General features: G+C 42.1%; 1 protein-coding gene across 4 annotated transcripts in view; it reads left to right on the top strand.

Annotated features, from left to right (window-relative positions):
• Nucleotides 1–12,477, top strand: part of LOC130284114 (uncharacterized) — an 83,490-nt gene that overhangs the window by 16,609 nt on the left and 54,404 nt on the right. For 3 of the 4 annotated variants that reach the window (XM_056534132.1, XM_056534133.1, XM_056534134.1), the window contains 7 exons: nt 198–497; nt 2,986–3,270; nt 3,493–3,600; nt 4,663–4,980; nt 8,419–8,760; nt 9,383–9,688; nt 10,413–10,748. In XM_056534132.1, the coding sequence (XP_056390107.1) occupies nt 198–497; nt 2,986–3,270; nt 3,493–3,600; nt 4,663–4,980; nt 8,419–8,760; nt 9,383–9,688; nt 10,413–10,748 (1,995 nt within the window). The remainder of the gene's footprint in view (nt 1–197; nt 498–2,985; nt 3,271–3,492; nt 3,601–4,662; nt 4,981–8,418; nt 8,761–9,382; nt 9,689–10,412; nt 10,749–12,477) is intronic. The other variant, XM_056534135.1, reaches the window with a different exon arrangement.

The raw sequence follows: 12,477 nt of genomic DNA, 5'->3' as shown, positions 1-12,477 counted from the left end.
CTTTAAGTCCTCTAAAATAATAACCCCTCGGTAATTGAGGTTAGGACTGTATCACATATTCATATCCCCCCCAAACCCCCCGCCTGAGCTTTATCATTCGTTTAGTTGGGGAGGTTTTGTATCCGGTCATTTCTTTACATGACATCCTGTATATGTGATGTACTGTAATATATTTCTTCTGTTTTCTTTTGTTTTAGCGCCCCCACTGGTGACAATCACAGGTAAGACTGTTGTAATGAATAGGGAGAACATTCTGCACTGCACCGTCACCGGATTCTACCCTGTGGACATTGATATTAGATGGTTCAGGGGCGCAGAGATGCTGACTAATGTGACTGTGGAGAATCCCAGGAGAAATCACGATGGAGTATATAATGTGAACAGCTCTGTGAGGATCATACCCACTGAGGAGGACCGGGATCAGAACTTCTCCTGTAGAGTCCAACATGAATCTCTACAGCAACCGCACCGGGAAATATTCCAGCTCTTCTATGGAGGTAATGAAAGATGAAGAATAGACCTGGATTGGAGCTGAGATTACATTTTATTTTTATAGCTACTGAACAACTTCCCAGTTTCTTCATTTTATAACACACTCCCCGCTTCCAGGTTTAGTGGGGGGAATCGGTGCATTCGTGCTGGTGGTAGGGGCCGTCCGTGCTGGTGATGTCACAGAATGTATTGGCTACATGCTGTAGTACAAGAACTGAATATTTATGAAGGGGGTGTAGACAAGGGCCGGTGCGGGCGGGCATTACTGTGCACCAAGGGGCATGGGTACACCTTAAAGGAATACTGCAGTCTTAGACACTTATCCCATATCTACTGGACCCCCGCGATCTCCCGTATGGGGACCCGGAATTGCCGTAGCTCTGCGCGACTAATGTGCGTGTCATCGACCTCACTGAGGGTGATGACACGCCCCCCTCCCCCATACAGCTCTATAGGAAAGGTGGGGATGCACAAACGCTCCACCTCTCCCATAGGGATATATGGAGTGGGCGTGTTGGCCGCGGCGTCACGCCTCCTGTACGTGAGAGCCACGGCAGAGCCGGAGCCCCATACAGGAGATTTCGGGGGTCCCAGCGTCCGGCCCCCATGATCAGACACTTATCCCTTATCCTGGATAGGGGATAACTGTCTAGGGCTGCAGATCTCCTTTAAGTGCACCTAAGAAGGTAATTTACATATGTGTATTTTAGTCTATAACACAAGCATATTCTAGGCATATATTTTCAGTTATGTGTGACTTCTTTATACTTACATATTTCAGTTTTACAAGCCTTTTGGGGAGTCGAAGAGGTGGAGCCCTGGGTCAGCTCTGCTCTGGGCCTATGTCGCTTAGTTGATTGACAGTCAGGCCTCACCTGCCTGCAGCGGCCCTGTCTAGCTCTGTTTAAAAAGCTTAAATTTGTAAGAATAAAAAAGCAGAGTGTAGCTATAAATATATGGCTAGAATATGTTTGTGAAACCCTAGTGCACGGAGTGTTCAGCTTCACCAACATATTCTTGGGGACAGTTGCACTTTAAGGTGGAACATGATTAATTTAACTATAAAAGTAAAAAAATATATAGAAAAAAATATAGGCAAATCTGTTCCAGGTAAAAAGACTAGGGGGTACTCCCTCCACCTGAAGAAAAAAGGTTCAGTCTGTGGACAGTCTACCTCAGGAACTGGTCACAGCTGAGGGCTTCAAAACAGGCTTAGGCTGGGTTCACACTACGTTTTGTCCCATACGGGAGCGCATACGGCAGGGGGGAGCTAAAAGCTCGCGCTCCCGTATGTGACCGTATGCGCTCCCGTATGTCATTCATTTCATTGAGACGGCCGGAGTGAAACGTTCGGTCCGGTCGGCTCATTTTTGCGCCGTATGCGCTTTTACAACCGGACCTAAAACCGTGGTTGACCACAGTTTTAGGTCCGGTTGTAAAAGCGCATACGGCGCAAAAATGAGCCGACCGGACCGAACGTTTCACTCCGGTCGGCTCATTGAAATGAATGACATACGGGAGCGCATACGGTCACATACGGGAGCGCGAGCTTTTAGCTCCCCCCTGCCGTATGCGCTCCCGTATGGGACAAAACGTAGTGTGAACCCAGCCTTAGACAAGTTCTAGTGTATGGTGTATGCAGCTTCACAAGCATATTCTTAGGCTGGGTTCACACTACGGTTTGTCATTACGGTTCCCGTATACGGCTGGGAGGAGGGGTGGGCGGGGCTTAATCGCGGCGCCCGCACTCAGCCGTATTCGGGAACCGTAGTTAATATATGTCTATGAGAGGACCACGTTTTTGCCTGCGGTCAGGGAAACCGCATACGGCCGAAAAAGCAGCCGACCGGAGGCTGCGGTTCACTCCGGTCGGCTCATAGACATATGTTCACTACGGTTCCCTAAATGGCTGAGTGCGGGCACCGCGATTAAGCCCCGCCCACCCCTCCTCCCAGCCGTATACGGGAACCGTAATTACAAACCGTAGTGTGAACCCAGCCTTAGTGACAGTTGAATAGTCCCATGTAGGAAAATGTATCCTCAATCCAATAGATAGGGGATAACTATCTGATACAGCGGAGGGACCCCCAGTGCTGGTGTTCTTGTGTATCTCTGGCTCTCCCATAGAGATGAATAGAGGGGCGCGTGTCGATCCCTGCTCCCTTCACATGGAGAACCGGAGCGCCGTACTGGAGAACGCAGAGGGTCCCATTGGTTGGAGCCCCCCTGTTATAAACAAGTATAACTCTTTTAGTCTTCCTACATAACTAAGATGCGCCGTGCCCCTTATTAGTTCTACATCTTTGTACCTCCAGAACACCCTTTCCAGGAACCAGTGCCCAGAACTAGAACACAAAGTTACTAAGTTAATTGTTTGTAACCATAAATAAAGCCTAAAAATTTAATCTGCTAAAAGGTTTTGTCCATGAACTCCTCATAACACAACTACTCCATAGAATATCAAGTAATAATTATAATTTACTTCATTTGCAGCTGCGCCAATTATTCACATTCTTCCTCACTTGTTTAAGAAGAATGTAGAACAGATATTGGTTTGTTATGTGTCTGGGTTTTACCCAGAATCCATTGTGGTGAACTGGCTTTTGAACGGAACATCTGTGGAAAAAACTGAAATAAAGAGAATTAACAGCTCGGCCTTGGAAGCTGCCCTCCATTTTATGCCAACCGAGAAGAACTGGGGCATGGAGGTCACCTGTGTGGTGGAACACGAAACCCTGCTCCACCCGCAGGCTAAGAGCCTGACTGTACTTGGAAAAGGTGGGTGAAAATATGGTAATAATTGTACCCAGAACCAAGTGACAATAACCCCTCTATATCTTAACAAGGTGCACTCCTGAGTTACTGCTACCAGAGGAGAGAAAGAAATTGCTTCGAAATGATATGAAATGACACAGAACTAAGCGAATTCCAGCCCTTGCAGAACCATTTCTATTATATGTAATAAACATCTTCTAATGCCTTTTTTTTCTTTTAATTCAGATTTTACGGCAAAATATAAGCTCCTAGTTGTATTGGCTGCTGCTTTACTGTCTGTTTTATTCGTAACTGGGACCGTTTGCTTTTATATGAACAGATACAAACAGAAACGTAAGTAATGTAAAACTTCAGCTTACTTTCTAACATAAGCATTTAGATATAAGTTTGCCTGTTTTTAGGCCATACTGAACTGGTGTTGGCAAACAGGAATTCCTCTTGGGGCTTGTAGTCTTAAAGGGAAGCATCAGATTTTACCATATATAACGCGTGATATAGTAAAATCTTCATCCCCGGGAGACTTTTCTGCCCGCAGGGATAGTGAGGATGATACGAAGTCATAAGTAATAAGTAAGTCTCCCCTGCCGGCCCTATAAGTAGTGCCCTGAGCGGGGAGCTATAATTACCCAGTCCTGTCTTCTCCAGCTGTAATCACGCCCCCATAGGGTGACTGACAGCCCCCATCACCGCTCTCCTTTCTAAGCAGACCTGGCAGAGCTATGACACGGGCTGTCAATCACGTGAAGAGGGCGTGATTACAGCACGGCCAACGGGAATAGGTAAGTATAGATCCCCGCCCAGGGAACTACTTACGGAGCCACCAAGGGAGACTTACTAACCTTATTATTTTTAATGCTCCAGATAGACACACACATTGAAAAAGGTCCGCATGTAACAAGACATTATTTTTATGGTATTAGTTCTGTGTTACCAGCAGTCCTTTCGGGCATCTGGCTGCTACATACTAGAATAAGTCCAGGACTGTACAGAACATTCATGACCTAAATTTTAGATTAATTTGAAGTGGAATCTGGGATCAACATTGACACTTACAATGTCCATTGGTCCCTTTTTTAGAACCCTTCTCCCTAGCAGACTATCTATGTGATAGAATATCATAAACATACCGCATAAGCTTTCTTTTACTACTAAAATTGTCCCTCTTTGATAAGTTATAGGTATATATTGGGTACCTTCTCATAATAATGTCCATAATATGTTGGCTTCAAAGGTAGAATTCAGGAATCCAGATGAACCCTTGTTATTCCCGTTTGTAAATAATTTCCATAGTGGTAAATGTTATTTCTGATTTAACAATCCATTTGAAAAGTTTTTCTACACATTCACTTCTCTGTATATTGTGAATATAAATGGAAATGTCCATTATTCTTCCAGGACATCCAAAGTTTAGAACTATCACACAGTCCACAGACGGTAGCTTCAGTCTGAATATCGATCATTTTTATCCCAAAGAAATCTCGGTATCCTGGGAAGTCTTTCAACCTCCTTCAAACAAAACCCCCAAAGAGCTGCAATCAACAAACAATATGCAAGAAAACCAAGATGGCACCTTTAATGTGACCAGCACCACCGAAAGCCTCAGAGACAAAGTCAATGAAAGAGAGGAATATAAGCTTCGTGCTGCAGTGACACACCAAAAACTGAGGCACCCATCCTACAGAGAATGGACCAACCAGAACAAAGACAATTTGTGTAGGTGTGACTGGAGATTTATAGACACCATTGCTGTTACTTTAAGACTTTTATTATATACTAGCTGAGTACCCCGCACTGCCCAGTTTTTCCTACCTTATCCTTGTCGGGGAGGAAAAACAACAAAGGAGGAAGCTTTGGTCCTCATATCCTGTCCTTAAATCCTGACCCCATATCCCCTCCTCATATCCCAACCCCAAATCCCCTCCTCAAATTCTGACCTCATATCCTGTCCTCATATCTCAACCTCATATCCCATCCTCATATTCCGACCTTATATCCATGGTCGGAATGCGGGGAGGATGTGGCTTGCCAGTGACTGACGCATTCACCAGGAGATGCAGGGGACTTGAAACAAAAACTCCATCCTTCACATATGGGGTAGGTTAGGGGTTAAGTTAACTATTATATATTTTTATTTGACATATAAGTAACATGTGACCAAGTATTGTCGAAATATCTCCAGGTGCTTGGAAGTTATGCAGTAACATATATTTCCCATGGGATGGGACTTTAAATAAAAACCCCGACCCATGCAAATTGGGGTGGGTAAGGGTTAAATTACATATCCTATGTTTGTTGTTGACATATAAGTAACATGTGTGCCAAGTTTCATGTTAATATCTTTAGCCGTTTGGAAATGCACACACACACATGCACACACACATACACACATTGAGTTTTATATATATAGATAGTGCTAAAAAAACATAAAATGTGATGTGACCATAACAAACCAAAACACCCCTTTAATATCCCCATTGTTTTCTGATGTTAGACACTATCAGTCGGGATCAGTGAGCTGCTAATCTGTCAGGTTTAACTGATATAACATTGCTGCACTGTGTCATGTCTGTCTTTGTCTGTGTTCACACACAGCTATGGGATTGCTTGTGTGTGAACAGTTTTATGTTTCCTGGTCAGGGAATAGTTAAAGCCTTTGGCTTTCTGTCCAATTGCTCTTAGGGTGTGTCTATATAAGATCAGCTCTGTCTACATACAGACTTACATTCTGGACATGCTACTATGAAGCTTTGGGTGAAACACTCCTTGTTTGAGCTTTTAATCTACTATCTCTGTTTTAGCATGCGCCTTGCATTTATCTTTGATATTTGTTCTGGGCTTGTACCCATGGTTAGATTGCATGCTCTTAGTAGATTTTAATCTGTGTTTGTATAGTCGGTTTTAGGATTTGTTTGTCCTTTCTGCTATGTATCTGTTCCCACTGTGTTACCGCTCCATGGGGACTTTGTGTCTACTAGAGTTTTTGTAACTTGGCTTCCCTGTTACCTATTCATTGGGACAATCCTTTGTCTACTGCAGGTTTTCTGGGGGATTGCTTTATTCCTGTCTTGTGTTCAGTGTGAACAGTGTTCAAATAATTATATCCTGTTGTATCTGTTTTCTGAGTTGTAACTAGGCATCCCTGTTACCTATCCATGGGGATTCCATGTCTACTGGAGGTTTTCTGAGAGATTACGATTATTCCCTTTGTCTACTGAAGGTTTTTCTGGGGGATTATGCTATATTCCTGTCTGTACCTGGAGTCTGTTCAGACTCATCCGTTTTTCTGACTGGTGTTTTGAACTCTATTTGCTTATTAGTTCATTATTCAGATCTTTGGAATCATAGAGTTTGCACTGATCATAGAGTACATGATCTCTTAGCTAGTGTGTTCCTCTGTGCTTTACCATTGGTCTATAGTATCCCCTGTGCTGCTCACTGATCTGTGTCCTCTGAACTTTAAGTAATGGAAAGGAAGTGCAGAAAATAATTTTATGGTGACCTGTATGGGTTTTCCTGTGTGCTGGCTGTCACACAGAAAAAACCCATACATGATACCATAAAATTATCTTTATGGACCTGAGGAAGGCGTGAGAACACGCCAAAACTCATTGTCCAGTTGTTACTTTTATTCATAATGAAAAAGTTCCTGTGTACCTTTGGCATCTTCGCATAATTTTACCATCACAGTAGTGCTCGGAGGTCAGAACCCCCGCATTTTCTGCACTGTCTCTCCATTATTGTCTTTTCCGTACCCCGTTTGGGGAGACGGACAAGGGGGCACCAAGCAGCAAGCTGAAACATCCCACCACTTACCAGTAACTCCTTTAGAGCTGTGCTATACCCCACACACAGTTCCCAGAGGTCAGTACCATTACATAGGTTTGGTGGTGGGCATCCCTCTTTCTTTTTCTTATTTTTCATCTAAGAACCCAACCTACTATGCCAGAGAGCGCCCCGTATCTCCTCTTTTTTTCTCCTACATTTCTCTGAAATTAAAGTTATTATAGAGTTCTATGTTCCTGTTATGTTTCTGGTTTGTGACCGACTGTTTATTAGTATGTCTTTTTAAGGCCCCTGCATTTTAGTTCAGGGAGGGACCGGTGCCAGTTGTTGATCCAGCGTTTAGGGTGGATGGGCAAGTAGGCAGGGAGAGATGTTTTAGGGTCAGTTTAGGGCTCACTCTCCCTTTCCCCTGGTCGGTCCCTGACACACGGCCTAACCATACATATAAATGATAATTTTCTACATCTAAAACTAATATATTCTAGATTTTCCATCTTGGGGACAGGGAGCAATGCGACTGATGACAAGCTCTGTAAGGTGCTATGGAATAGAAAAATGAATTCTTATATGTTCTGTACACCAGAGAGAATAATAGCTGATAACTCTTTCTCTTCTTTATATACCTTGTTATTCACACTCTGAGCTTAATTTTTTCGCAATTTTCTTTTACACTGAACCCAGTGTGATACAATAACTTGCCATTTAACAGTGGATGCTGGTAAATGTGTATCAGAACTAAGCTTTGAAAAGTGGAGATTCCTTTTAAAAGGGTTATCCAGGAAAAAACTTTTTTATATATATCAACTGGCTCCAGAAAGTTAAACAGATTTGTTAATTACTTCTATTAAAAAAATCTTAATCCTTTCAGTACTTATGAGCTGCTGAAGTTGAGTTGTTCCTTTCTGTCTAAGTGCTGTCTGATGACACGTGTCTCGGGAACCGCCCAGTTTAGAAGCAAATCCCCATAGCAAACCTCTTCTACTCTGTGCAGTTCCCGAGACAAGCAGAGATGTCAGCAGAGAGCACTGTTGCCAGAGAGAAAACAACAGCTCAACTTCAGCAGCTGATAATTATAGAAAGGATTAAGATTTTTTTTTTATAGAAGTGATTTACAAATCTGTCTAACTTTCTGGAGCCAGTTGATATAAAAAAAAAAAACATTTTTCCTGGAATACCCCTTTAAGCCTTCCCTTACTGTCATGCTCTGTCTCCATTTTTGCTTTTGTTTAGCCGAACAGCGGTGGGGAGTCAAACTGTCAATGGTTAAATCCATAACACGTTTTGTAACACATGTCCCTAACAAACTTGTGCATAACATGTATAATTTGATGACCAACTAACTTTTTTCTTTGTTTAATCTTCTTGTAGCTTTTATGTCTTCTCCAGAACTGGGGCAAATAGTTACCCCCAATCTGATGCTGAACAGCCAGGCACAGCTCCAGTGCACAATCTCCCGTTTCTATCCTGATAATCTCACTGTGAATTGGATAAGGAAAGTGATGGGTAATGAGGAAATAATTACAACATCTGAGAAATACAAGTTAGTCCCCCAAAGATCACAGCAACAGCGGGATAAGACATTTACCTGCACAGCATGTCTACTGCTCACCCCATCCCTGGAGGATCGAGGATCAGAGATCATCTGTAGAGCGACCCATCCAAGCCTGGAGCAGCCAGCAGAGAGGAGCACAGGACAGCTACAAGTGTGGGGTATGTTATGGTCCCTGACCAAAATCCACATAAGGGTCCCATATACACAATGAAGAAATGTAGTAAAAGAAAACATCCCTCACTAAGATCTCATAGCATTAGTGTGTCAGGTACAACAAAACCAGATAGGGATGATAGTGCAGTACAAATCACACCTTCCTCGTTGAGGAAGAGCGCATGCGCTCAAAACGCGTCTGTGGTATGGTAGGTTTTAGAGTGTTAAGTGATCTTCAATAAAGCTATTGTTTTTCAAGTGCTGGATCATCGTTCTTCTCTGCAGGATAATGCACGGTATCACACAAACAGCAAGAATGTGCTTGGAGATCAGAGACCTTACAATGGCAAAGTTGGTCTGAAATAGCCAGGGCCCAGCAGGGAAGGGGCTGGCTAATTAGCAGGTAGTTACAACAACAAGATGCTTGTTAGTATCAGCTGAAGTGTTGCTGTCTGCTGATAAGCAATTAGTGGAACGGAGGAAGGGTGAGAACCCTAACATAGTGTTACTGCATTATCTTTATTAAAAAAAATCTTATAAAGGATCCACAGTCCCTAAATGCAAACTCTGTATGTATTGAAAGGAATGACTACTTCATTAGTAATGTTTTGTTTCTCTTTTTATCAGTAAAACCAACAATTGATCATCCCATCCAGCTATCCATCAGTGACTCCGGAGATGTGATGGCAACTTTATCACTTCTAAAGTTTTATCCCAAAGACATAATAATCACATGGAGCTATGGCCGATCCCTGGAGAAGAAGTCATCACAAGAAACAGTCACTGACAACCCTGATGGGGCATTCTCCATTAATACAAAGTGTATAATCCCGGGGAATCTCTTTGAAGAAAAAGATTTTAGAATAAAAGTGACATGGAGACATGAGACAATGGACATAGAAGAATTCAGAGAGATGTTTCTAGGACATCCAGGTGAGACAAGGATCTAATGTTTAGTGGTTAGAGAACAGTGGACTGTTATATTCTTATATAGCTAGATGGCTGTGTATTGTCAAACTTTCGAAATAAGCAAATCATGTCATCTCCCAAACACAAGGAAAACTGTCACATGATCACTCCGCACTAACCACAGGTAATGATGGATAGTGCGGGAGACGCTGATTCCTATTCCTACCTTGGGCCGTTCGCTCGCAATTTTAGTTTTATTACATCTGGAGATGTGGCTGTAACTGGCACAGGCAGGGTTTCTGTAGCTTAACTGGCACTGACGTCAGCGCCGCCCGTCCGCAGCGCCGCTCATGAATATTCATCTCCCCTCCCTCCAGCTGTCCCTCACTTCGCCGCTCCTAACTGGTCTTCACTGCTCCGCTTCCTGACATGCGCAGTGAAGACCAGTTAGAAGCTGCGAAGGGAGGGACAGCTGGAGGGAGGGGAGATGAATATTCAGAAGCGGCGCTGCGGATGGGCGGCGCTGACGTCAGTGCCAGTTAAGCTACAGAAACCCCGCCTGTGCCAGTTACAGCCACATTTCCAGATATAATAAAACTAAAATTGCGGACGGATCCAGCCAAGGTAAGAATAGGAAACAGCGTCTCCCACACTATCCATCATTACCTGTGGAGCAAACATGTGACAGTTTTCCTTTAATATAGAGGACGTCCTACTACACTAATACCTCAACACTAATATTTTCCAGATTTTCCGTGGTGTCCAAGAATTCTGGACATGACTCCTCTGATTCTGCAAATGGGCAAAGAGACCACAGTCACCTGCAAAATCTCAGCATTTTTCCCAAATAACCTGACAGTGACCTGGTATGAGAAGAAGGGAACATCTATAACACAGTGTACGGGTGGAAAATACAATATCACTTGTGCACCAGAGAGAGCAGCTGATAACTCCTGCTCCTGCTCAGCTTCATTATCATTCACAGCTCAATCCCAGTCGGATGACCTCGAATTTATATGCAGAGTTTTACATCCCAGCCTTAAGAATCCAATAGAGCGGAGTACAGGGAAGGCCATGATGAGAGGTGAGCAAAATGTTTTACACTAAAACTTTTACAAAGTGAATAATATCATGTAATTATTTCTAGTTCTTGTTATGTATGAACATTATTGTAGGTCTACCCTATCTTCACATATGTTTGAATAGCACTTTTGCTGGTGTTTATATGTATATGGGAATATTTCCACCCAGCTTTACTATGATCTAGGTATTAGACAGTGCTAAATCTCATTCATACCTGTTCTGTCTTTAAAGGGGTACTCCGGTGGAAAACTTTTTTCTTAAATCAACTGGTGCCAGAAAGTTAAACAAATTTGTAAATTACTTCTATTAAAAAATCTTAATCCTTCGAGTACTTATTAGCTGCTGAATACTACAGAGGAAATTATTTTCTTTTTGGAACACAGAGTTCTCTGCTGACATCATGACCACAGTGCTCTCTGCTGACACCTCTGTCCATTTTAAGAACTGTCCAGAGTAGGAGAAAATCCCCCATAGAAAACATATGCTGCTCTGGACAGTTTCTAAAATGGACAGAGATGTCAGCAGAGAGCACTGTGGTCATGATGTCAGCAGAAAGCACTGTGTTCCAAAAAGAAAAGAATTTCCTCTGTAGTATTCAGCAGCTAATAAGTACTGGAAGGGTAAAGATTTTTTAATAGAAGTAATTTACAAATCTGTTTAACTTTCTGGCACCATTTGATTAAAAAAAAAAAAAAAAGTTTTCCACCGGAGTACCCCTTTAACCCCTTAAGGACTCAGCCCATTTTGGCCTTAAGGACTCAGACAATTTAATTTTTACGTTTTCATTTTTTCCTCCTCGCCTTCTAAAAATCATAACTCTTTTATATTTTCATCCACAGACTAGTATGAGGGCTTGTTTTTTGCGCGACCAGTTGTCTTTTGTAATGACATAACTCATTATATCATAAAATGTATGGCACAACCAAAAAACACTATTTTTGTGGGGAAATTAAAACGAAAAACGCAATTTTGCTAATTTTGGAAGGTTTCGTTTTCACGCCGTACAATTTATGGTAAAAATGACGTGTGTTCTTTATTCTGAGGGTCAATACGATTAAAATGATACCCATTATTACATACTTTTATATTATTGTTGCGCTTAAAAAAAATCGCAAACTTTTAAACCAAATTAGTACGTTTATAATGACCTAGAAATTTTTTATTTTTCCGTATAAGCGGTGGTATGGGGGCTCATTTTTTGCGCCATGATCTGTACTTTTTTTTGATACCACATTTGCATATAAAAAACTTTTAATACATTTTTTATAATTTTTTTTTAAATAAAATGTATTAAAAAAGTAGGAATTTTGGACTTTTTTTTTTTTCGTTCACGCCGTTAACCGTACGGGATCATTAACATTTTATTGTAATAGTTCGGACATTTATGCACGCGGCAATACCAAATATGTCTATAAAAAAAAAATTTACGCTTTTTGGGGGTAAAATAGGAAAAAACGGACGTTTTACTTTTTTATTGGGGGAGGGGATTTTTCACTTTTTTTTAACTTTTACTTTTACATTTTTTAACATTTTTTTTTACACTTGAATAGTCCCCATAGGGGACTACTCATAGCAATACCATGATTGCTAATACTGATCTGTTCTATGTATAGGACATAGAACAGATCAGTGTTATCGGCGATCGTCTGCTCGATCACAGACCAGAGCAGGAGACGCCGGGAGCCGCACGGAGGAAGGAGAGGGGACCTCCGTGCGGCGTTATGAATGAT

The sequence above is a fragment of the Hyla sarda genome, chromosome 8 (assembly GCF_029499605.1).
Source record: "Hyla sarda isolate aHylSar1 chromosome 8, aHylSar1.hap1, whole genome shotgun sequence".
NCBI classification, from domain to species: domain Eukaryota; kingdom Metazoa; phylum Chordata; class Amphibia; order Anura; family Hylidae; genus Hyla; species Hyla sarda.
This window is presented reverse-complemented; position numbering and strand designations above follow the sequence as displayed.